At 41.1% G+C, this 23,931-nt stretch overlaps 1 protein-coding gene across 2 annotated transcripts in view; it reads right to left on the bottom strand.

The window, feature by feature from the left end:
• The window catches only part of LOC134356239 (Fanconi anemia group A protein-like), a 128,611-nt gene that overhangs the window by 78,490 nt on the left and 26,190 nt on the right, over positions 1–23,931 (bottom strand). For both annotated transcript variants that reach the window (XM_063067033.1, XM_063067032.1), the window contains exons 9-14: positions 23,196–23,278; positions 20,885–20,918; positions 13,100–13,169; positions 5,899–6,011; positions 4,429–4,505; positions 116–257 (exon numbers count right to left, since the gene is read on the bottom strand). In XM_063067033.1, coding sequence (XP_062923103.1) covers positions 116–257; positions 4,429–4,505; positions 5,899–6,011; positions 13,100–13,169; positions 20,885–20,918; positions 23,196–23,278 — 519 coding nt within the window. The remainder of the gene's footprint in view (positions 1–115; positions 258–4,428; positions 4,506–5,898; positions 6,012–13,099; positions 13,170–20,884; positions 20,919–23,195; positions 23,279–23,931) is intronic.

Below are 23,931 nucleotides of genomic sequence, written 5' to 3'. Positions count from 1 at the left end.
GACTGTAGGAACAACGATATTAAACACTGAGCAACAGTCAATGAACAGACAGCATCCTAACATAGGTGTCAGGACCAATTTATACTACTACCATCTTACCCAAGTCATTTCTTACCTTTCAATAGCTTTTGGGTCTGTGGTTGGCAGATCAACAAGGTAGAAGCACAGGACAGTATATTCTGCCAGTTCACCTCGTGGGTCTCCAGAACCTGCCGAAGATGAATGACCAACTCCTCTGCACTGAATAGCACAAAGAGCTGCAGAGCAAGAAACAAGTTAAGCACATTCAATGTTGATCCACAAAACTGACACACAAATTGAAATGGGCTTGCAAAATTTCAATATTATTACTGTTCATAGTATCTATGGAATAGAAGATACAAGAAAAAGGTATGGAATATATATCAGAAAGTAAAAGGCAAAGCTTCAGCTATCCAACAATTACATATTGTAATCGCACAATGAAACATATTGACTAGAGGCTTTTCCTGGTTTCAGAAATTAAGGAAGAAAGGTACTGAACTAGCCAGGGTAGTAAATGTATTAGTGATTGACTGACTGGAAGACACAGATTTATTCTTTGTTTAATCTTCCTGGAGAGATGGAAAAAGGGGGATAAAATGACCCTAGTAAAAGTGCAGAATATTAATGTCTATTTAACTACCTTGGACCAGACATTAGGAATACAGCATTTTGACCCAAAGTAACACCAGTCCGAGATGTCCAGAGACCAATACAGAGAAATTACTGAGGCAAAGTATTACAGCTTGCCCCCTTTTACAAAAGTTCTGAGATAATAGTCTGGTGAATCAAGCCAAGTCCAAACTGCTTGGTCAATTTGAGTTTATATCCCAGCATTGTTAACTTATGAGGCATTTAAACCTGAAATTGAAATCAGTCATAACATTATATTTTCTGCTGATACGTTTTTTTGATACTTCTGCCCTTACACAATAATTATTCTTCCACGTCAAATACAAATGATATTGACCGTGCACTGATGATGGCTTCTCGATTGGAGCTGAAACATCTGCAAACATATTGCCAAGCTTGGCAAATAACCAGACTTCCAGATTTGGCAATCATAACTATCTTGTAACCATAGTAATTCACTTGGGACATACGTACTTATCCTCAATCTGCTCATTAGCTTATTTCATACAAATAAATCTTGAACTGCTTCACTTACATGGACGTAAGCATTGGATGTGGCAGTGTAATGGTTTGATTAAAGTACTTGGCCTGTTGCTAAAATGTTGCTATGCTTAAGACCAGTAAATTTAAAGGATTGTAAATGTTCAGAATAACACAGAAAACACTGGAGGAGCTCAGGGGATTTGGGCGGCATCTATGGAAGGAATGAACAGTCAACATTTTGGGACAAGGCCTGTCATGTGGAAAATTTGAAGGGGAAAATATGTTTTTATTAAAATTGCTTTGAAGAGCTTTGGAGTAAAAGCCATCTACACTAACCCTTTCTTAAAAAGAAAAGAAGCACAAATAGTGAAAATAATGAACTAATAATGAACAGGATCTTTAAATTATGTTTCAAAGCCAAAAATAATTTGTCAATCTGCTTCAGGTCATCAGGTATATTCTCATCTCCATTGCAGTGGATGGCCATACCAAATACTTGTTGGGCGTTGCCTCGGTCCAGTTACTTCAATATCACATCCAGAACAGAGAAGAAGCTGAAGCTTTGCTCATTGTTTAAAAAAAAGCAGAACAAAGCTTCAAGAGCAAACTTACATCATAGAATCAAAGAATAAAGATTCAGTAAACAGGAAGTTCAATTGTTATTTAGACAGTAAATTTTACAAAGTGGAATTTACCTTTTAGTTTTATATTGTACTTCAACAATGCTTTACAAATCTAGTCTATACCGAACCATTAACCTGCCTAGTTCCATTGACCTGCACCAGGTCACAGTCTTCCATACCCCTCTCATCCATGTACCTAACCAAATTTCTCTTTAAGTGTTGAAATGGACCCTGCACCCACCACTTGTGCTGGCAACCTGTTCCACACTCTCACCACCCTCTGAGTGAAGAAGTTCCCTCTCATGTTCCCCTTAAACACTTCACCTTTCACTCTTAACCCATGACCTCTAGTTGTAGTTTCACCCAACCTTAGTGGAAAAAGCCTGCTTGCATTTACCCAATCAATACCCCTCACAATATTGAATACTTCTATCAAACCTCCTCTCAATTATCTACATTCCAAGGAATAAAATCCTAATCTATTCAACCTTTCCTTACAACTCAGGTCCTCTCATCCCAGCAATATCCTTGTAAATTTTCTTTGCACTCTTTTAATTTTACTTACATCTTTCCTGTTGGTAGGTGACCAAAACTACACACAATACTCCAAATTAGGCCTCACCAATCTCTTATACAACTTCAAGATGTCTTCCATCTCCTGTACTCAATACTTTGATTTATGAAGGCCAACGTGCCAAAACCTCTCTTTACAACCATTCTACCTGTGACATCATTTTCAAGGAATTATAGATCTGCATTCCCAGATCCCTCTGTTCTACCGAACTCCTCGGTCCCCTATCATTCACCATGTAAGACCCACCCTGACTGGTCCTCCCAAAGTATAACACCTCAAGCTTATCTGCATTAAATTCCATCTGCCATTTTCTCATCTTGTTACTTGTAGAAGCACCATCCCCTTCTCTCAATTCCTCTATCTTTACCGTATCTGCACTCAGGATAAAGCTTTTCATTCTAGAATGAAGGAGAGGTCCATTCGTCCCTCCCCTCTGATCTCCTTCCTGGCACTTATCCTTGCAAGCTGAACAAGTGCTGCACCTGCCCCCACATCTCCTCCTTCACTACTGAACAGTCGTTCCAGGTAAGGCAACATTCACCTGTCAGTCTGTTGAGGTCATGTACTGTGTCTGGTGCTCCCGATGTGGCCTCCCGTATATCAGTGAGACCCGACGTAGATTAGGAGACTGCTTCGCAAGCACCTACGCTCCGTCTGCCAGAAAATGCGGGATCTCCCAGTGCCCACCCATTTCAACTCTACTTCCCATTCCAACAGGTCCATCCATGGCGTCCTCAGCCGCCATGATGAGGCAACACATAGGTTGGAGGAACAACACCTTATATTCTGTTTGGGATGGCATGAACATCAATCTCTCGAACTTCCAGTAATGCGAACCTCCCTTCACCATTTCCTATCCCCTTTTCCCTCTCTCACCTTAACTCCTTGCCCACTAATTGCCTCCCTCTAGTGCTCCTCCCGCCTTTTCTTTCTTCCATGGCCTTCTGTCTCTTTCACCAATCAACTTCCCAGCTCTTTACTTCATCCCTCCCCCTTCAGCTTTCACCCATCTCCTGGTGTTTCTCCCTCCCCTCCCCCCACCTTTTAAATCTACTCCACAGCTTTTATTCTCCAGTCCTGCCAAAGGGTTTTGGCCCGAAACGTTGACTGTACTCTTTTCCATAGATGCTGCCTGGCCTGCTGAGTTCCTCCAGCATTTTGTGTGTGTTGCTTGGATTTCCAGCATCTGCAGATTTTTTCATTTGCCATTTTTCAGCCCATTTTTTCAGATCCCGCTGCAAGCCATGACAGAGAGACAATCACCTACAACCACTCTCTGGCTTCTTCCGTGAAACCAATGTCTAATCCAATTTACTACCTCAACATGAATGCCAAGCAACTGAACCTTTTGACCAACCTCCCATGCGAGACGTTATCAAAGGCCTTGCTAAAGTCCATTTAGATAACATCCACTGCTTTTGCTTCATCAACTTTCCTCGTAACTTCCTCAAAAATCTCTGTAAGATTGGTTAGACACAACCTTCCATGCACAAAGCCACGTTGACTATCCCTAATCAGTCCCTGTCTGGTCTCCTTGAATGCTTTCCAATAACTTTCCCACAACTGAGTCAGACTCACCAACCTATAATTTTCTGTCTTATTCCTAGAGCCTTCCTTAAACAACGAAGGACATTAGCTATCCTCCAATCCTCCGGTGCCTTACTCATGGCTAAGGATGTTTTCAATTATCCTCTGCTAGGGACCTGCAATTTCTGCAGAAGATCTGAAGGAACACTTTGCTGGGCTCTCAGGATTTATCCACTCTAATTTGCCCCAAGGCAGTAAACACCTCCTCCTCTGTAATCTGTATAACCTTGCTGCTGCATTTCCTCACATCTATAGACCTTTGAGATACCCGAAAATATTCAAATAATGTTTGCAATGGGGGACTGTTTAGGTGTAAATGGTTGCTCTCCATCTGCTGCAGATCACATACAGTGCATTTTTATAATGCTCCAGATTTGTTAGACCATTCTTTCTTAATACTTTCCATAAATTAACCAAAAAGTACAATTATTTATTCCTTGTATTTGAAATAATTTCACTTTCTCATACATGTAACGAATTTTAAAAATAGTCATCATAGTTAATTACCTTCCTGTACAATGTTGTTAGAATAGTCTTCGTTTTCGCAAAGCACCATTCTCCTTGCATGCGAATAGCATCTGATGCTTAAAAACAGATGAAATATTAAAGATTTATGTAATGTTTTCTTCTGGCCAAATCATTATTTAGAACCAATTCCTTCAGTATCCTAGGTAAGATCCATGAATCAGAATTCACCATTTTGTCCATGCTCTTTCTAAAGAAGAAGTGAACGGTTCAGCTTTATGATCAGCCATGTCACCCAAGGTAAAGAACCAAAGGTTCACAAATCCATTTTCAGAAATGAAGTTACGAGTAAGGGGGATTGAACTGTTCATCCATCAGGGACTGCTAAGAGTGAGCAATGTCAGACAAGTCCTTTTTGGGGCAGCCAAAATCAGCCTTATTATGAGAGACACGAAGACAGGAACCATTATCATCCATAGGTCAGTATCACAGTGTCAGCTCTAGTTAAACATCATCTAGTCAACAGTGATAATGTCAATTGCAAGTGATTTCTTTTTTTTCCAGTTGTATTGTTCCCAAAATTCAGTAACAATACTGAAAAACCAGGTGCAGCTGTAACAGAAATGCCATGGCATTACATTGAGACAATGGTGTTTAAATAAAAACACAGTATTTCTAACCTTGAATGCCTTTACTGGCATTGATACAAAGTCCTATCAATGAAATGACATTACAGAATACTACCTATGTCATCATGAGAAAGGAACACAAGCAGAAAAAAAATGAACATTGTATCTGTACAATAGATCTAATTTTTTTTAATGTAAAACTATTTTAGTAATGCTAAAGAATGGCAGCAACACCATAAATGAACTGTTGAGGTAAGATACAAAATTACAGTAATAATACAGGATGAACATATGTAACAATTTAGGTTTTTCCACCAGAATTTTACTAGCCATTTCAATTCTTTGTAAATCTATGATTTATTCCAATCAACCTGTATATCCTGTATCAACGTTTGACCAACATGCTTCTGGCTTTGCCAAAGAGTCAGCAAAATGGCTGCCCCATAGTGACAAATGAATATCCCAGAAAAAATATACGATTTCTACAGCAAGTCATCTTTGATCCATAGGAATTGCCCAAGGAAAAAAAGTGTTTTCAAGAGCCTTTTTTTAAACATTCAATAAATTGTTTAAAAAATTTTGAATGGATAGTCAATAACATTGAAAATACTTGATAACTTTTAAAGACAACAAAGCTGGGATCATCACTATGTTACCTGCCAGCTGTTTCATGTGTAAGGCTTGTTAAAGCTCAGTGTGTGACCCCACTGCACTAAGATAGTTCCATGAAGACCCAACAAGGAAGCTTTCACCAAAGTTCTTCTTTACAAGAACACTTAAGATCACTACAGGACAAGTGTATATTTCAGTAGAGTGCTGCATGTGGCAAAATAAGGGCCAATATAATACAAGTTTAGCACTTTCAAAAACTTCTAGTCTTTACCTTCAAGCACGGGATTAAAGGTGAGAATCTGAGTTAGTGTGTAGTAGAAGAACTGCTTTAACAAATCCAGTGACACTATACCATGGAACAATGTCACATCAAACACATTCAACCTAAGAAACAAAATCAGAACAAATTATTAATGTTTCAAAGTAGTTTTGGTTTCGTATTTAAAATATATATTTATAAACCAAAGCATCACAAGGCTTTTCTAATTCAGAGACCAGGACAACAGGAATATCTAATTATACAGTGATACATGTCCAAACAAATAAAGAGATTTTACATGTTAAATAGAAGAACAGTAACTCTTTTTGAAAAATATGAATGTATTTGTGAACTAAGTTGTAATCCTTGTAGCTGAATAATGCCCAGGTAAAACATACTCTAGTCACAAAATAGAATTTGGACAGAAACAAGTAAAATTCTTGGCCAATCTTGAATATTATGACCCAAGCCAATTCAAATAATAATCATTCCTAAGACTGAATTTATATTTCCTGTATTTCATTTTCATTGAGAAGGGAAAAATATCTTTGCTGTAGTTATCAACACATAACCAACATCTAGATACTAAATATCTCACATAGTCACCAAGGACAATAAATGAATTTTTGATTCAATATGGAATACACACACCACAACAAGAACAACTAAATTATATAAAGATTTTTAAAAAGAACAAAATTTCTCAGTTAAACAAAGAAAAAACATTGCTAGTAACCCAGAGTGATTACTGTATATTGGAAAATTTTATTTCCCTTTCTCCTACTGGATTTTTATTCCACTGAGGATCCTTCCCCCCTCCCCCCGCCTCAGACTCCAATGTAAATCTTTCCCAAATAAGACAAGCGTAACACATAAAACTTGTTTGCAGGGACTGATTTTTTTAAAATTGCAGATCTTATTTGCTGACAGAACAGACAAATTGTGAAACCCAATTTCCCCTGAAACTCTGCTCTTCAAAATGGCCAATAACACTGGACAACAAGGATTCTGCTTCCTGAATACATTTTGGTGTATCTTATGGACTTTGGGCTGCTGAAATGAAAATCACCATGAAATGTCCGATCATGCGCCATTTATTGAACTCACCTATATTTGTTATTTCAATTTATATTTCAAGTCAATTAAAATGTTGCCCATAATGTAAGCTGAAAAGTTTTCTATCTTGTCCAGGCATGCTTGGGCATGCTTAGACAGGGCGGTTGCTGCAGGACAGGACAAATTTTATGAAGGGCTTCAAAAGCATCGTGAACACTCCGTTCTATGCATTGCATTTACATGTATATCGGTTTGCGATCACCATGCACGTGCTCTATGCACATAGCATTTTGTGTGTGTTCACTATAATAAAGTAATCATATTTTCAGGAGTATTTGTGATAGCAAAATGTCTTGCCAATGTTACAACAGCTATGGTACTTTCTGTTATATTTGTTGCAAGTATACATTCAAATCTCAAAGGTGGAGCATGACTCTTCTTATTAAGAAAGCCTATCTGCGGGCCGGCTGGTGGTGCAATGACATCGATGCCAGACCCGGGAGCGGAGGTTCCCAGGTTCGAAACCAGTCGGGTCCGCTCCCAAGTACGCTTTCCATCCGTGCTGGGTTGAGTGTCGAGATCGCAAGTCGACCTCGTAAAACTAAAGGGAAAAACACTGTGAAAATGTCTGTGTGAGGAGTGGCGTATCACACAGTCTCTCTCTCTCTGCACCTTGTAAAAGCCATGAAAAAGACATCATCATGGACGCACTCTCAGACTCGCACGCCGCAGGCACACGCAAAAAAAAAGCCTATGAGCTCTACTTGGTGTGTAAAATTGGTGACTAAGACAAAGCCTGGGCTTCTCATATTTGTTGTGAGAAGATCTTAGAGCTTGCCTCAGAGGTACTCAGAAGTCAATGCCATTCACTCTCCCAATGATATGGCAAGAACAGAAAGATCATGTGATAGACTGCTGCTTTTGGCAAACCAGTGTGTTTGATTTCTTTGCTAAAAACAAGAAATCCATTGACTACTCCAATCTCCCTTCAGTCATGAGACCTGTGTGGCATGATGATAGTCTTTCAGTAGCGAAGCCAACAGGGACAGAGTCCAGAGAAGACAAACGAAGATGCCATGATGCATGAGTCAGGAATGGAAAGCAACGGTGATACTTATACAGATTTTGAACCCTTTCTGTTGAGTGAGCATCACCTGATAACTCAATCTGAGTTAAGTAACCTAGTCAGAGACTTAGGTTTGTCAAAGGCAAAAGCAGAATTACTGGGTTCAAGACTGCTAGGATGGAATCTGCTGACACCAGGTACAAAAGTTTCTGTGAAGGATTTAGGTATTTGAGACAGCCATTACCCAGAATAAATGATGCCAAGATTAAGGAAGGCATTTTGTTGGTCCACGAATCAAACAGGTCATAAATAACAGGCAATTTGAAGAACTTCTAGTGGAATTGAAGAAAAATTGCATGGAAGGTATTCAAGGATGTCATTGAATTTTTTTTTTTTTTTTTTTGAGAACTACAGAGTACCAAGCTACCTGCAGCTGCTGGAAAATATTCTTGGCAGAGTGCTTAGAGGATGTGCAGACCAGCTAGCTGAGATTCTCACTAACATCTTCAACATCTCCCTGACATCTTCAACATCTCCCTGAGCAGCACTGACGTTCCTACGTGCTTCAAGGCCACCACCATCGTCCCTGTGCCAAAGATGTCTTCAGTGTCCTGCCTCAATGACTACCTTCCCATCGCACTCACATCCATCATCATGAAGTGTTTCGAGAGGCTTGTCACGAAGCACATCAAGACCCTGCTGCCCCACTGCAGTTCGCATATCTCCCGACCGTTCAACAGACGACGCCATTGCCATCATCCTCCACCTGGCCCTAACCCACCTGGACAAAAAAAGACACTTACGTTCAAATGCTGTTCATAGACTTCAGTTCAGCATTCGATACAATCATTCCTCAGAAACTGATTGGAAAGCTGAGCCTACAGGGCCTGAACACCTCCCTCTACAAATGGATCCTAGACTTCCTGACTGGGAGACCCCAGTCAGTCCGGATTGGAAGCAGCATCTCCAACACCATCACACTGAGCACGGGGGCCCCCCAGGGCTGTGTGCTCAGTCCACTGCTGTTCACTCTGCTGACCCATAGCTGTGTTGCAACACACAGCTCGAACCACATCATTAAGTTCGCTGATGACACGACCGTGGTGGGTCTCATCAGCAAGAACAATGAGTCAGCATACAGAGGGGAGATGCAGCGGTTAACGGATTGGTGCAGAGCCAACAACCTGTCTCTGAATGTGAACAGAAGAGATGGTTGTTGACTTCAGGAGGACACGGAACGACCACACTCCGCTGAACATTGACGACTCCTCTGTAGAGATCAATAAGAGAGCACCAAATTTCTTGGAGTTCACCTGACAGAGAATCTCACCTGGTCCCTCAACACCAGCTCCATAGCAAAGGCGGCCCAGCACCATCTCTACTTTCTGCGAAGGCTGAGAAAAATCCGTCTCCCAACCCCCATCCTCACCACATTCTACAGAGGTTGTATTGAGAGCATCCTGAGCAACTGCATCACTGCCTGGTTCGGAAATTGCACCGTCTCGAATCGCAAGACCCTGCAGCGGATAGTGAGGTCAGCTGAGATGATCATCAGGGTCTCTCTTCCCGTCATTAGAGACATTTACACCACACGCTGCATATGTAGAGCAAACAGCATTATGAAGGACTCCACGCACACTTCGTACGAACTCTTCTCCCTCCTGCCATCTGGCAAAAGGCACCGAAGTATTCGGGTTCTCACGACCAGACTATGTAACAGTTTCTTCCCCCAAATCATCAGACTCCCCAATACCCAGAGCCTGGACTGACACCAACCTACTGCCCTCCACTGTGCATATTGTCTTGTTTATTATTTATTATAATGCCTGCACTATTTTGTGCACTTTATGCAGTCCTGGGTAGGTCTGAGTTCCGGCGCAGTTTTGTGTTGTTTCTTTTTTTACGTAGATCAGTGTAGCTTTTGTATTGTTCATGTAGCACCATGGTCCTGAAAAACGTTGTCTCGTTTTTACTATGTACTGTACCAGAAGTTATGGTCGAAGTGACAATAAAAGTGACTTGACTTGACTTTGACATTCTTCAAGCACACAAAACCATGAAATGCAACAAAGATTCATTTTCTGCATTCCCATTTAGACTTTGACCTTGCAAATGTTGGCACCGTCAGTGACGAGCACAGTGAAAGGTTTTACTAGGACATCGCAGTATGGAGTAACAGTATCAGGGCGACTGGAATTCATCGATGCTGGCTGATTATTGTTGGACACTTAAAGTGAGAAGCCTCAGATAATGAATGCAAATGAAAGTCATAGACAAAACATTTTTAGCTTAGTTGAATTATTGCAAAGCTTCAGCACTGTTATGCAATTAAATGCATTATATTGAATAAAAGTCAATTTCTTGGTTCTCCAAATTCCAAAATGATACAAATAGTCTGAAATTATATTTGTGTTCAGCATCACGCAGTCGATCATAACCAAAAAAAATTTCTGAGGAAGCAACACTTTCAAAACAATTTGCTGTCCAGTGTAATCAGAGTAAGCTTACAAAGTTCAATATAGTTTACTCTAGTACCTCATCCCATATACACACCATCATCTGTGTGAAAAATTTGCCCTTCCCTCTTAAATCTTTCCCCTCTCCACTCAAATGTATGCCCTCTATTTTGGACTCCTTAGCCCAAGTACAAGCATGTGGCTATTCACAACTTCATATGCTCCTCATGATCTTACAAACCTCTGGAAGGTCACCTTCAACCTCCTACTCTCCTGGATAAAAAGTCCAGGCTATTTAAGTCTCTCCTGATGACTAAAGCCTGCAAGTCCCAGAACATCCTCATAAGAATGTTTTGCACTCTTTCCAGTTAATGACATCTTCCTATAACAAGACCATCAGAACTGCACACAATACTCCAAATGTACTGTGGTTGGTTGCACCACAGGCTGGTATGGAAACACCAATACCTTTAAAAGGTATATCCTACAAAAAGTAATAGATTCAGCTCTGTACGTCACGGGTAAAGCCTTCCCCACCATTGAGCACATCTACGTGAAACACTGTCGTAGGAAAGCAGTATCCATCATCAGAGATTCTCACTACCCAGGCCATGCTCTCTTCTTGCTGCTGTCATCAGATAGAAAGTACCAGTGCCACAGGACTCACACCACCAGGTTTAAGAACAGTTACTACCCCTCAATCATCAGACTGTTGAATAAAAGGGGATAATTACACTTAACTCCACTTGCCCCAAGTACATGGGTTGGGACGTTATGTTGAAGTTGTACAAGACATTGGTGGTGCTCAATTTGGAGTATTGTGTGTAGTTCTGGTCACCTACCTACAGAAAAGATATCAATAAGTTTGATAAAGTATGGAGAAAATTTACAAGTATGTTGGGAGGAGTTGAGGACCTGAATTATAGGGAAAGGTTGAATAGGTTGAGACTTTATTTCCTGGAGCGCAGGGGAATGAGGGGAGATTTGATAGAGGCTTACACAAATTATGAGGGGTACAGAAAGGGTACCCCTCAAGCAGACTTTTTCCACTTTGGTTGAGTGAGGATTAGAACTAGAGGTCATAGGCTAAAGGTGAAAGGTGAAATATTTAAGGGGAACCTGAGAGACAACTTCTTCACTTGAGGGCGGTGTGAATGTGAAACAAGCTGCCAAAGGAAGTATTGGATGCAGGTTCAATTTCAACACTTAAGAGAAATTTGGCCAAGTATATGGATGTCTATGGTCCAGGTGCAGGTCAATAACACTAGGCAGAATAGAAGTTTGGCACTACTACATGAGCTGAAGGTCCTGTTTCTGTACTGTACTGCCCTATGACTCTAAATAACACAGGAGTATCCACAACATCCCCAGTTTACAGTTAGGGTCTCTTCATAACTTGAACAATTCATAAATTGTACATCTACCACAAACTGAGCTCCCAGGTGGCAAAGGATGCCTATAGCCTGAAGCAGCCATCAAACCTATACTATGGGTCTCCAAAATGCTTGTCTGTATATACAAGCAGTACATATCAAACATTCACAAACTGGGGAGTCCCTGTAATCTGATCCCACTTATGCCACCTGTTACCATGCAAGCAGAAAATCCTCTATTCTTTACATCTCACCCCTCTCTTTTCTGCTATTCAAAGCTGATTTATTTTCTCTTGCCCAGTGCTGAGGAAAGGCTCTGGATCCAAAACGTTAACTGAAAATCATTTGTCCACTCACATCTTTGCAATCATTAAGTTAGATCATGGGTGACCTTTAATCTGTGCGCCACTTTCCTGTACAACTTTAATCCCTTAATATCCAAAATTCTATCAATCAGCAATTCAGATTTTAGGCTGGAAGCCTTCCAAACAGATTACATCATCCAGATCAACTAACTGTCAAGGTGACATTCCGGGCCACATGCTCAGCTCAACACATTAGATCACTCAATGCCATAGCAATTCCTGTTGGGTGTTGCAAACAGATGCATCTGGATTATCATTATATTTATGCTAACAGTACACACAGATGCAGCATTTTTGCATGTGCAGTAAATTAAGACTAATGCAAGTTGCCAGCTTTATAGATGAGCCTTGTTATGACACAAAAATTATTTCAAACTTTGTGAGGTAAAGGATTGTTATTAACACCCAATTTCCATATCGGTCTCTGCAGGATAATTTTAAATCAAATTCAATAATTGAAGACCCAATCGGTGATGACACAGCTAAGACAACACTCAAGGCAATATCACTGATGTCAGTACCCCAGGCCAAGGTGGCTCCATTAGCTACAGCCTCCTTGCTAATAGTCTGCTGTTCTTTTTAAAATTTCTGTCCAAGCATATGCATCTACAGGTATCAGAACAAAATGGAATCGGCCTCCATGATCATGTCCTCTGCAGTAAACTAATTGGACATGATCACTATTGCTAACTATTGCTGTCCTTGAAGCCTTAGCTCAGGGAGACAGTCAACACATTGCGGAAACAACCGGGGAGAAACAAAAATTTAAAAATAAAGCTTGAGCAAAGGACATTTTATTTCAACCATGAACCTTGCAGCTTTCAGCCAGTCTTCCAGTTCTGAGACACTTTCTTCCAGTGTTGACAAGATCAAAGGATGGCTGAGATTTGAACATACCAGAACAGAGTTGCTTTCTGCACAGAGGGGTCGTCTTTTTCTACTTCCTTACACACATTATCCAGTAACCCTGGAAAGAGAAAAAAAATTCTAAAAATAGCTTGGAAAAGGATACATGTGTATGAAACATGCAGACTTCCACCATTCCTCATAGCAACAACAGTCAACAATAACTTGCGTATACCTTGATATAAAAATCACCAAAGCAGCCACAAAAGTAAAATTCAACAGCACACAGTGCAACAAGGAAAGCATTAGCAGTAGCAAGCAAGAACTTCATGAAAGAGCTGGATTTGAAGTAAGAAGAGGTGGTGGACAGACTTAAGTAGAACATTACAGAGGATTGCTATTAGATGGCTGAGGTTGTCAACAATAAGATGGAGGGAGTGATGTATGCACGGCAACACACACAATTGCTGGAGGAACTCGGTAGGTCAGGCAGCATCTATTGAAAAGAATACTTTATACTTTATTGTCGCCAAACCATTGATACTAGAATGTACAATCATCATAGCGATATTTGATTCTGTGCTTCCCACTCCCTGGATTACAAATTGATAGAAAATATTAAAAATTTAAATTATAAATCATAAATAGAAAATAAAAAAATGTAAGTAAGGCAGTGCCAAAAAACCAAGAGGCAGGTCCGGATATTTGGAGGGCACGGCCCAGATCCGGGTCAGGATTCGTTCAGCAGTCTTATCACAGTTGGAAAGAAGCTGTTCCCAAATCTGGCCATACAAGTCTTCAAGCTCCTGAGCCTTCTCCCGGAGGGAAGAGGGACGAAAAGTGTGTTGACTGGGTGGGTCGTGTCCTTGATTATCCAGGCAGCACTGCTCCAACAGCGTGCGGTGTAAAGTGAGTCCAAGGACGGAAGATTGGTTTGTGAGATGTGCTGCGCTGTGTTCACGATCTTCTGCAGCTTCATCCAGTCTTGGACAGGACAACATCCATACCAGGTTGTGATGCACCCTAGAAGAATGCTTTCTACGGTGCATCTATAAAAATTAGTGAGGGTTTTAGGGGACAGGCCAAATTTCTTTCGTTTTCTCAGGAAGTAAAGGCGCTGGTGGGCCTTCTTGGCAGTGAACTCTGCTTGGTTGGTCCAAGTCAGGTCATTTGTGATATTGACCCCGAGGAACTTAAAGCTTTTGACCTGTTCCACTTGCGCACCACTGATGTAAATTGGGTCGTGCGGTCCGCTACTCCTTCTGAAGTCAACAACCAATTCCTTCGTCTTGCTGACATTGAGGGATAGGTTATTGTCTTCGCACCATCCCACCAGGTTCTTAATTTCCTCTCTGTACTCAAACTCATTACCCGAGATACGGCCTATAATTGTTGTGTCATCAGCAAACTTATATATTGAGTTCGATGGAAACTTGCTACACAATCATGGGTGTACAGTGAGTACAGCAGGGGGCTGAGTACACAGCCTTGTGGGGCACCGGTGCTCAGAGTGATTGTAGAGGAGAGCTTGTCCCCTGTTTTTACAGCCTGGGTCCTGTCTGTGAGGAAGTTGATGATCCAGCTGCAGATCTGAGTGCTAAGGCCCAGGTTCCAGAGCTTAGGAATCAGTTTATTTGGAATGATGGTATTAAAGGCAGAGCTGTAGTCAATGAAAAGGAGCCTTACATATGCGTCTTTATTCTCCAGGTGTTCTAAGGAGGAATGTAGGGCCAGAGAGATGGCATCTGCCGTTGACCTGTTGCTCCAGTAGGCGAATTGCAAAGCATCGAGGTTGACCAGTAGGCTGAAGTTGATGTGTGCCATAACCAATCTCTCGAAGCACTTCATAGCAATTGATGTCAGAGCCACAGGTCAAAAGTCATTCAGGCATGCCACCTTGCTCTTCTTTAGCACTGGGATTATCATTGCCTTCTTAAAACACGAGGGGATCTTAGACTGAAGCAAGGAGCAAGCAGTTGAAGATGTCAGCAAACACTCCAGCTAGCTCGCTTGCACAGGCCCGGAGAACACATCCTGGGACGCCATCTGGGCCCATTGCCTTCCTTGGATTTATCTTCAGGAAGGCCCTTCTAATGTCCTCCTTGGTGACGATGAATCTCGATGCCACCAGGTCTGGTTCCTACAGTGTGGGAATCTAGGACCAGAGGGAACAGCCTCAGAATAAAAGGGCATCCCCTTAAAACAATGATGAGGAGGGATTTCTTTGGCCAGAAGGTGAGAGTCTCTGGAATTCATTACCATGACAGCTGTGAAGGTCATGAATTGTTTATTGAATAAACAATCAATGTTTTGGGACGAGACCTTTCTTCAGGACTAAGAAGGAATGGGGCAAGATGCCAGAATAAAAAGGAGGGGGGAGGACAAGGAGACTAGCTTGAAGGTGATAGGTGAAGTCGGGGGGGGGGGGCGGGGAGGAAGGAAGGATAGGGACTGGAGGAGAAAGAATCTGATAGGAGAGGAGAGTGGACCATAGGAAAAAAGGAAGGAGGAGGGAACCCAGGAGAAGTAATAGGTAGATGAGAAGAAGCAAAAGGTTGGAGTGATGATGTATACACTGATGGAGTGGGGATGTATACACTGTGGAGTGGGAGAGGAAGGAATTCAGAGGGCAAGGAATTGTAAGATACGAGAAATTTATGGAGAGACAAGGGCCAGAAGACACAAGAACAGAATTAGGTCATTCAACTAATCAAATCTGCTCTGCCATTTAATCATGGCTAATTCATTTTCCTTCTCAACCCCATTTTTCCTGCCTTCTCCCCATAACATTTGAAACCCTTACTTATGAAGAAGATATTCACCTCCACTTTAAATACCTATATACCCAATGATGTAACCTTCACAGTCGTCATAGTAATGAATTCCAGAGATTCATACCTTCTGGCCAAAGAAATCCCTCCTCATCATTGTTCTAAGGGGATGTCCTTTTATTCTGGGGCTGTGCCCTCTGGTCCTAGATTCCCACACTGTAGGAAACATCCTCTCCAGTTCCATTCCACCTAGGTCTTTCAATTTTCAACAGGCTTCAATAAAATTCCTCCTCGTTTTTCTAGTGAGTACAGGCCCAGAACCATCAAATGCTCCTCATATGTCAACCCTTTCATAAGACCATAAGACATAGGTGCAGAATTAGGCCATTCAGACAATTGAGTCTTCTCCACCATTCCATCATGGCTGATTTATTATTCCTCTCAACCCCATTCTCCTACCTTCTCCCTGTAACTTTTAATACCCTGATTAATCAAGAACCTATTAGCCTCCGCCTTAAATATACCCAATGAACTGGTCTGCACAGCTGTCTGATTCTGGAAAATTCATGACCACAATAAGCTCTGTTCTAAATGGATATCCTTCAATTCTGAGGCTGTGCCTTTGGGTCCTCGACTCCCTCACTATAGGAAACATCCTCCCCACATCCACTCTATCCAGGCTTTTCAATATTCAATGAGATCATTCTTCTAAACTCCAGTGAGTACAGGCCCAGGATCATTCTCATAAACTTTCTTCAAACTCTTTCTAATGTGAGCACATGCTTCCTTAGATATGAGGTCCAAAACTTACAATAGTCAAATTGTGGTTTGACCAAGACCTTATAGAGCCTCAACATTACATCCTCGTCTATGTATTCCAGTCCCCTCGAAGTACACACTAACTTTGCTAGATACTAGATGAATTTTTTTTAACATGCACAGACTGAATACACAGACAGGGATACTGGCAAGGAGAATCATAACATCATGTTTATGAAGAAAAAGCATTTCAGGATGTCTATTGTATATATTTCTCTGACATTAAATTTGATCTTTGAACACCATCTCATTGACAAAGTAAAATATATCTTATAATCCCAAATAACCTTCCTTATTGGTCAATGAACAATCCAATGCTTAGTGAATTTTGCTTCACAAAGGTACAAAATACCCATGTGATTAACGGGGGGGGGTGAAGGAGGAGAGGGGGGAGGGAGGAGGGGGAGGACGAGGAGGAGGAGGAGGACGAGGAGGAGGAGGACGAGGAGGAACCACCTTTTCCCTCCACCCGATACCTCAACTCCTTTTCTGTGCAGTTCCCCATCGTCCTTAAAAAAATAGCTACCTTCAATTTAAGTAATAATGAACTAATCTCCACAAGAATCTCTGAGGCAGATTCACCTGGCTAAGGATTGTGAATAGTTGGAAATCTGTATCCAGAAGCGTAGTAAAGTCTGAGTCACTGAATATATTCTAGATAATAATTGATGGGTTTTTATAAATATTATGTATATTAAAGAATGTCAGGATAGTGCAGGAAGGTGATGCTGAGGATGCAAATCAGCCATGATCTTAATGAATGATTGAACGCCAGGAGGGGGTGGTAGTTGAACATCCTTTCCTGCTTCAATTTCAAAGATTTCAAAGTACTAAATACAATTATTATCAAAGAATATATATTACATAACTTATAATTACACAATTATAAATCTCTGATGCTCTTTCAGCAAATAGGAAGGACAAGTTACAGAAGATCAAGAATTGACCTCAATTTGAATACTTTGGCTGAGCTGAAACTTATTACTGACAGGAACCTGGTGAGTTGGTCTTTAATGGACAACAGAATAAATGAACGGTGCAGCAGCAGTTGGATTGAGGCAAGGGTGGATGTGCACAACACTACATGACAAAAATTGTCTGCTTTCATGGAATATGCAAGAAATTCAACTTGAAGTTAAGTAGATCACTGAAGAATTAGATTGACTAATTGGAATGTGAGCACCTGAATGTAAAAGAGCTGATTTTATAGAGCACTGCAGCACAGGAACAGGTGCTTTGGCCCATCCAGTCTGTGCCAAGATGTTATTCTGCCTAGTTCCATCGACCTACATTTGGGCCATAGTCCTCTATAACCCTCTTATCCATGTATGTATCCAAACTTCCCTTTAATGTTGCATTGCTTCTGCTGGGAGCTTGTTCCACATTCACCACACCCTGTGAGTGAAGGAGTTCCTCTTACATATTTCATCTTTCACCCTTAACCTATGACCTATAGCTCTAATCCCACCCAACCTCAGTGTTAAAAGCCTGTTTACATTAACCTTATCTATATCTCTCTTAAATTTGTATACCTCAAATCTCCCCTCGTTCACTAATGCTTCAGGAAATAAAGTCCTAACCAATTCAAACTTTCAAGATCCTTCAGGTCCTCAAGTCTCAGCAACACGTACTTCAATCTTGTTGCTATCCTTCCTGTAGGTAAGTGAGCAGAACTGAACACAATATTCCAAGATAGGCATCACCAACAATTTTTACAACTTCAACGTAACATCCCAATTCCTGTACTGAAGACTTTGATTTATGGAAGCCAATGTGTTAAAAGCTCTCTTAATGACCCTATCTACCTGTGACACCACTTTCAAGGAATTATGGTTCTGTATTCCCAGATCCCTCTGTTCTACTGCACTCCTCAGTGCCCTACTGTTCACTTTGCAAGTCCCACCCTGGTTTGTCCTTCCAAAATGCACTACCTCAAGTTTGTCTCCATTAAATTCCATCTGTCATTTTTCAGCCCATTTTTTCCAGCTGGTTCAGTTCCCATTGCAAGCTTTGATAGACTTCCCCGCTGTCACAATCTTCATGTCATTGACAAACTGCTGATCCCATTTACCACATTATCACCCAAGTCACTAATATATTTAACAAACAACAACGGATCCAGCACCAAACCGTATGCCACACCTAGTCAGAGGCTTCAAGTCAGAGAAGCAACCCCCTACTGTCACACTCATGCTTCTTCTGCAAAGCCAACGTCAAATCCAATTTATTACCTCATCCTGAATGCCAAGCAGCTGAAACTTCTTCACCAGCCTCCCATGCGGGACCTTGTCAAAAGCCTTGCTAAAGTTCACGTAGATAACATCTACTAACATTCCTTCATCTATATTCCTGATAAGCTCTTGAAAAGCTCTATTAGATTGGTCAGACGTGACCCACCACACATAAAGCCATGTTGACTATCCATAATCAGGCCTTATCTATCCAAATATTTATATATCTGGTCTCTTAGAACACCTTCCAATAATTTATTTACTACTAACGTCAGGCTCACCAACCTATAATTTCCTGACTTATTCTTAAAGTCTGTGCTGAACAAAAGAAAAACATTAGCTATCTAGTCCTCCAGCACCTAACCCATGCTAAGGTCACTTTAAATCAGTCTGCTAGGGCTCCTGCAAACTTACAGAAACTTTTGAATTTTGATGTCAATTTCAATTTCAAAATAACAAATTACACCTCATATTCTTCGCCAGCTTGGTATCAGCTCATCCCTCTGCAATTGGACCTTGGACTTCCTAACTAACAGACCCCAATCAGTTAAGTTAGACAACTTCTCCACCTCCACTCTCACCCTGAACACCAGCATGCCTCAAGGCTGTGTGCTAAGCCATCTTCTGTACTCTCTTTTCAACTATGACTGCGTTCCTGTATATGGTTCTAACTCCATAATCAAGTTCTCAGACGACACCACAGTGGTTGGTCTGATCAGAGGGGATGACGAGACTGCCTACAGGGACAAGGTCCAGCACCTGGCCGTGTGGTGTGCCGACAACAACCTGGCCCTTAACACCCAGAAGATCAAGGAGATCATTGTGGACTTCAGGCATGCTAGGAGCCACACTCACGTCCCCATCTACATCAACGGAGCTGTATAACAAGCTTCAAATTCCTTGATGTCCACATTTCCAAGGATCTCACCTGGTCCCTGAACTCCTCCATCCTGGCCAAAAAGGCACAATAGCGCCTTTATTTCCTGCAGAGCATCAAGAAAGCTCATCTCTGTCCCAGGATACTGACGGACTTTTACCGCTGTACCACTGGGAGCATACTCACCAACTGCATCTCAGTGTGGTATGGCAATTGTCCCGTATCGGACCGCAAAGCACTCTAGCGTGTGGTGAAAACTGCCCAGTGGATTATCGACACCCAATTACTCACCATTGAGAAAGTCTACGATAAACGCTGCCTGAGCAGGGCGACAAGCATTATCAAGGATGCATCTCAACCTAACCATGGACTTTTTACTCTCCTTCCATCCGGTTGGCGCTACAGGAGCCTCCACTCCCGCACCAGCAGACACAGGAAGAGCTTCTTCCCTGAGGCTGTGACGCTGGTGAACCTCACATCACAGCGCTAAGCAGTATTGCACCCCTATTGTAGTGTCTCAGTACTTTTATATTTGTCACTTACTTTTTATTCGCGGTTATTTTGTAAATAACACTACTCTTTGCATTTCTGGTTAGATGCTAACTGCATTTCATTGTCTTTGTATCTGTACTCAGCACAATGACAATAAAGTTGAATCTAATCTAATCTAATTCTGCTTGTGTAGTTTACAACCTAATGGAATTAATATTGGATTTTCCAATTTTATGTCATCCACAACCCTGACACTCTTCTCCCACGCACTCATCTATCCACATAGTTTTATTCTTCTTTTCCTTACCTTTCTCATCTCCTCCCTTCTCTCACACCAGGTGCCATGTGCGCATCCTCCCCTCCTCATCTAGTTCTTCCTTTCACCTACCAGCCTCTGTCCCACCCCTTCCAAAGTCTGCTATACAGGGGTAAACATTCCTCTTCCCTCAGTCCCAATGCAGGGTCTCGACCTGAAACATCAGCGTCCACCTTCTTCTTCTATGGACTTTGCCTGAATTGCTGAGTTATTCCAGTTTAATATTAACAATGGATTAGTAGCACTGAAAACAAGATATTTTACAATCAGTAATTTAGTCAGTAAGCATCTTAAAAACACAATATATGCTAGATAACAATTTCTACTTACATGAAAGCATTCTGTTCAACACCTCAAAACAAATCTGCAAGAGGAGAATTAAACTATTTCAGTAAGGTGAGTTAATTGCAAAATTTAAACTTATTCCAAAAATTTGCAATCACTCTGCTGATGACATCACTTTTTGATTATATGTGTGTTATACATGTGATTACATTTCCATGTAGGAACAAAAAGTGACTGGACAGACAATTTCTCTTAAAAATGACTTCTTCGACCCAAGGAATGAAGGACATAGAACCCAGGAATATCCACATCCCACGTGCTAACAGGAACCAAGGGAAGTTTTTTTTGTTAACTACATAACATTTGAGACCCAAATGTCAACTGCAAGAAGAGTCACCACCACAAAAAAATGCACCCAGATTTACTCTTTAAAAGAACCTTCTTGCAGGACATATTTTTCTCTGTACCCAACGGCTAGCCAACATTTCGCAATAATACTTCATCATTTCATCCCTTAACAAAAATAATGATACAGATGACCAAAGATGATAGACATAATCTGTCTTACATCTGACTCTCAGTGTCATCGCTTTCACAGATAAACATAGAAAAAATGTTCATACTATAAATAAGACTAGTGCAAATTGTTCCTACTGTACATACTTTCTGTTTCAAGCTTTAAATCGCTTGATAATGTAATGTTTCATCAAATCTTGCAGCACAGTTCTTGAAACATGTACACTAAGATAATATTTTGTCTGTGGGTGATAATTTGAAGTATAATTTCAGAATAGCCACAACAATCAGATTTCAACAATATCTTAAATTGCTTCTGTTAATTCATTCATCTCAAAGCACAAGACACTGTGACACAGATTGAAAAAATTCCTTTTATACAGGAATGCTTAATAAAATAAAATGTAGTTATTGATTTTTTTTGGGAATGTTCCAATTTTTAGAGTCTAAATCCATTGCATGACTGTGACCGAAGCTTCATTGATGCAAAGATCATATTTTCCATGATTATTACCTTTGTTAAAGAGGACAGATAATTTTAAAAATATATAAAAATGGCAATTTTATAATACAAAGATTCTTGTTTATATTGAACTATGACTTCCATTTATACAGAATACAGTAACAGAAAATATTGGCTCTTTTTAACAAGCAACAGCCAATTAGCATACTGAACAACTAAGCTTTAACCCTCTGTATGGTTTATGCACTAAATTCACACAGAGCGTCATCTGAGGTGGTCCTGAAGCACAGGGTGCAGTACTGAAATAAATCTTCAGCTGAAATTTTGATCATCAACTTTGATCAGGTACTTTTGTGCAATACACTTCAATTGTGAGTCTATCAGGGTCATCTACTTTATCCGGCGTGTCCACCTGTACATCAGTGACACCTGACACGTATTGGGGAACTGCATTGTTGAGCACCTTCACTCTGTCTGCCACAAAAGGCAGGATCTCATGGTGGCGAGCAATTTCAATTCAACTTCCCATTCACATTGTGACATGTCTGTCCATAGTCTCCTCTACTGCCATAATGAGGCCAGATTCAGGTTGGAGGAACAACACCTCATATTCCATCTGGGTATTCTCCAGCCTGATGGTGTTAACATTGATTTCACTAACTTGTGGTAATTTCTCCCCCTCCTCATTCTCTCTCTGCTTTCCCCATTCTGGCTCCCCTCTTATCCCTCTCTCTTCTCCTCACCTGCCCATTACCCTCTGGGTCCCTTCCTCCTCCCCTTTCTTCCATGATCCAATCTCCTATTAGACTCCTTCATCAGCCCTTTACCTCTTCCTCTACCTCCCAGCTTCTTACTTCAACCTCCCTTCCCCCATCCACACTCCTCCCCCGTCACCTGGTCTCACCTATCACCTGCCTTCTTGTACTCCTTTCCCTCCACCTACCACTTATTCTGGCTTCTGCCCCCTTTTTTCCAGTCCTGATTAAGGGTCTCAGTCCAATCGATTGCCTGTTCAATCCCCTCCATTGATGCTGTTGGACCTGCTAAGTTCTGCCAGCATTTTTTGGGCATTTCTCCCTGACTATGCTTTCTTTTTCTCCACCATAATCCTTTGCCCACAACTTTCTGTGGGATCTCCCACTACAAAGGGAAGATATGAGGATTATTTGCATGCAAGGCTGGATATGCTGAAAACAATGTTTTAGCATTAGGTATGATGGAATAAGAAGCTCTCATTGTCTCATAGCAATGTGCCAAGAATCTACCTCCTTTCCACATAACGTCTCTTCAACACATTTATGAATTTCTAGATTTTCAGCTTACACCACAGAACTTAGTTACAGACTCCAGGTTCCATCATGTCCGTGTCATTCTCACCTGCTTAAACTGCAGAGATTTAGAGTCAGACTCCAAATTATTTGATTCCATATATCCATTTCTAACTAATTCAGTGACGATATCTGAAAAGACAAAGTATGTTTTGGCAAGCATGACGGGCTGTGAACAGAATCAGAACAAACAGAAGGTAGACAAACGCTCAAAATCAGAGTTGCTGGAAACATACAGCAAGCACATTAGCATCAGAAGAGAAAAAGTGGAACTGTGTGAGCTGTGAATTCTCCACCTGGTCAGAACTGTTCGTTGCCTTTTCTGTTATTCACTTAGTAAGCAGTGAGTTAATTCTTAAATACAAGAAAATCACAGGGCTCTGCAGAGAGTGGTGCAGCACATCTGTGGATGTGAACTTCCCACTATTCAGGACATTTACAGCAACAGGTGCATAAAAAGGGCTTGAAGGATCACTGGGGACCCTAGTCACCCAACCACAAACTGTTCTAGCTGCTACTATCTGGGAAACAGTACTGCAGCACAAAACCCAAGACCAGCAGCTTCTTCCACCAGGCCATCAGACTGATTAATTCACACTAACACAATTGTACTTCTAAGCTATATTGACTGTTCTGTTGTATAACTTACTGTAAATACCATTTGTTACGAATTACAATAATTTATACATTGCACATTCAGATGAAGATGTAACGAAGATTTTTTTCTCCTCACATATGTGAAGGATGTAAGAAATAAAGTCAATTCAATTCACTTCAGAAGTCTA

The sequence above is a fragment of the Mobula hypostoma genome, chromosome 14, assembly GCF_963921235.1.
Source record: "Mobula hypostoma chromosome 14, sMobHyp1.1, whole genome shotgun sequence".
Lineage (NCBI taxonomy): Eukaryota > Metazoa > Chordata > Chondrichthyes > Myliobatiformes > Myliobatidae > Mobula > Mobula hypostoma.
The sequence above is the reverse complement of the archived record's forward strand: the minus strand, read 5'-3'. Positions and strand labels throughout refer to the sequence as shown.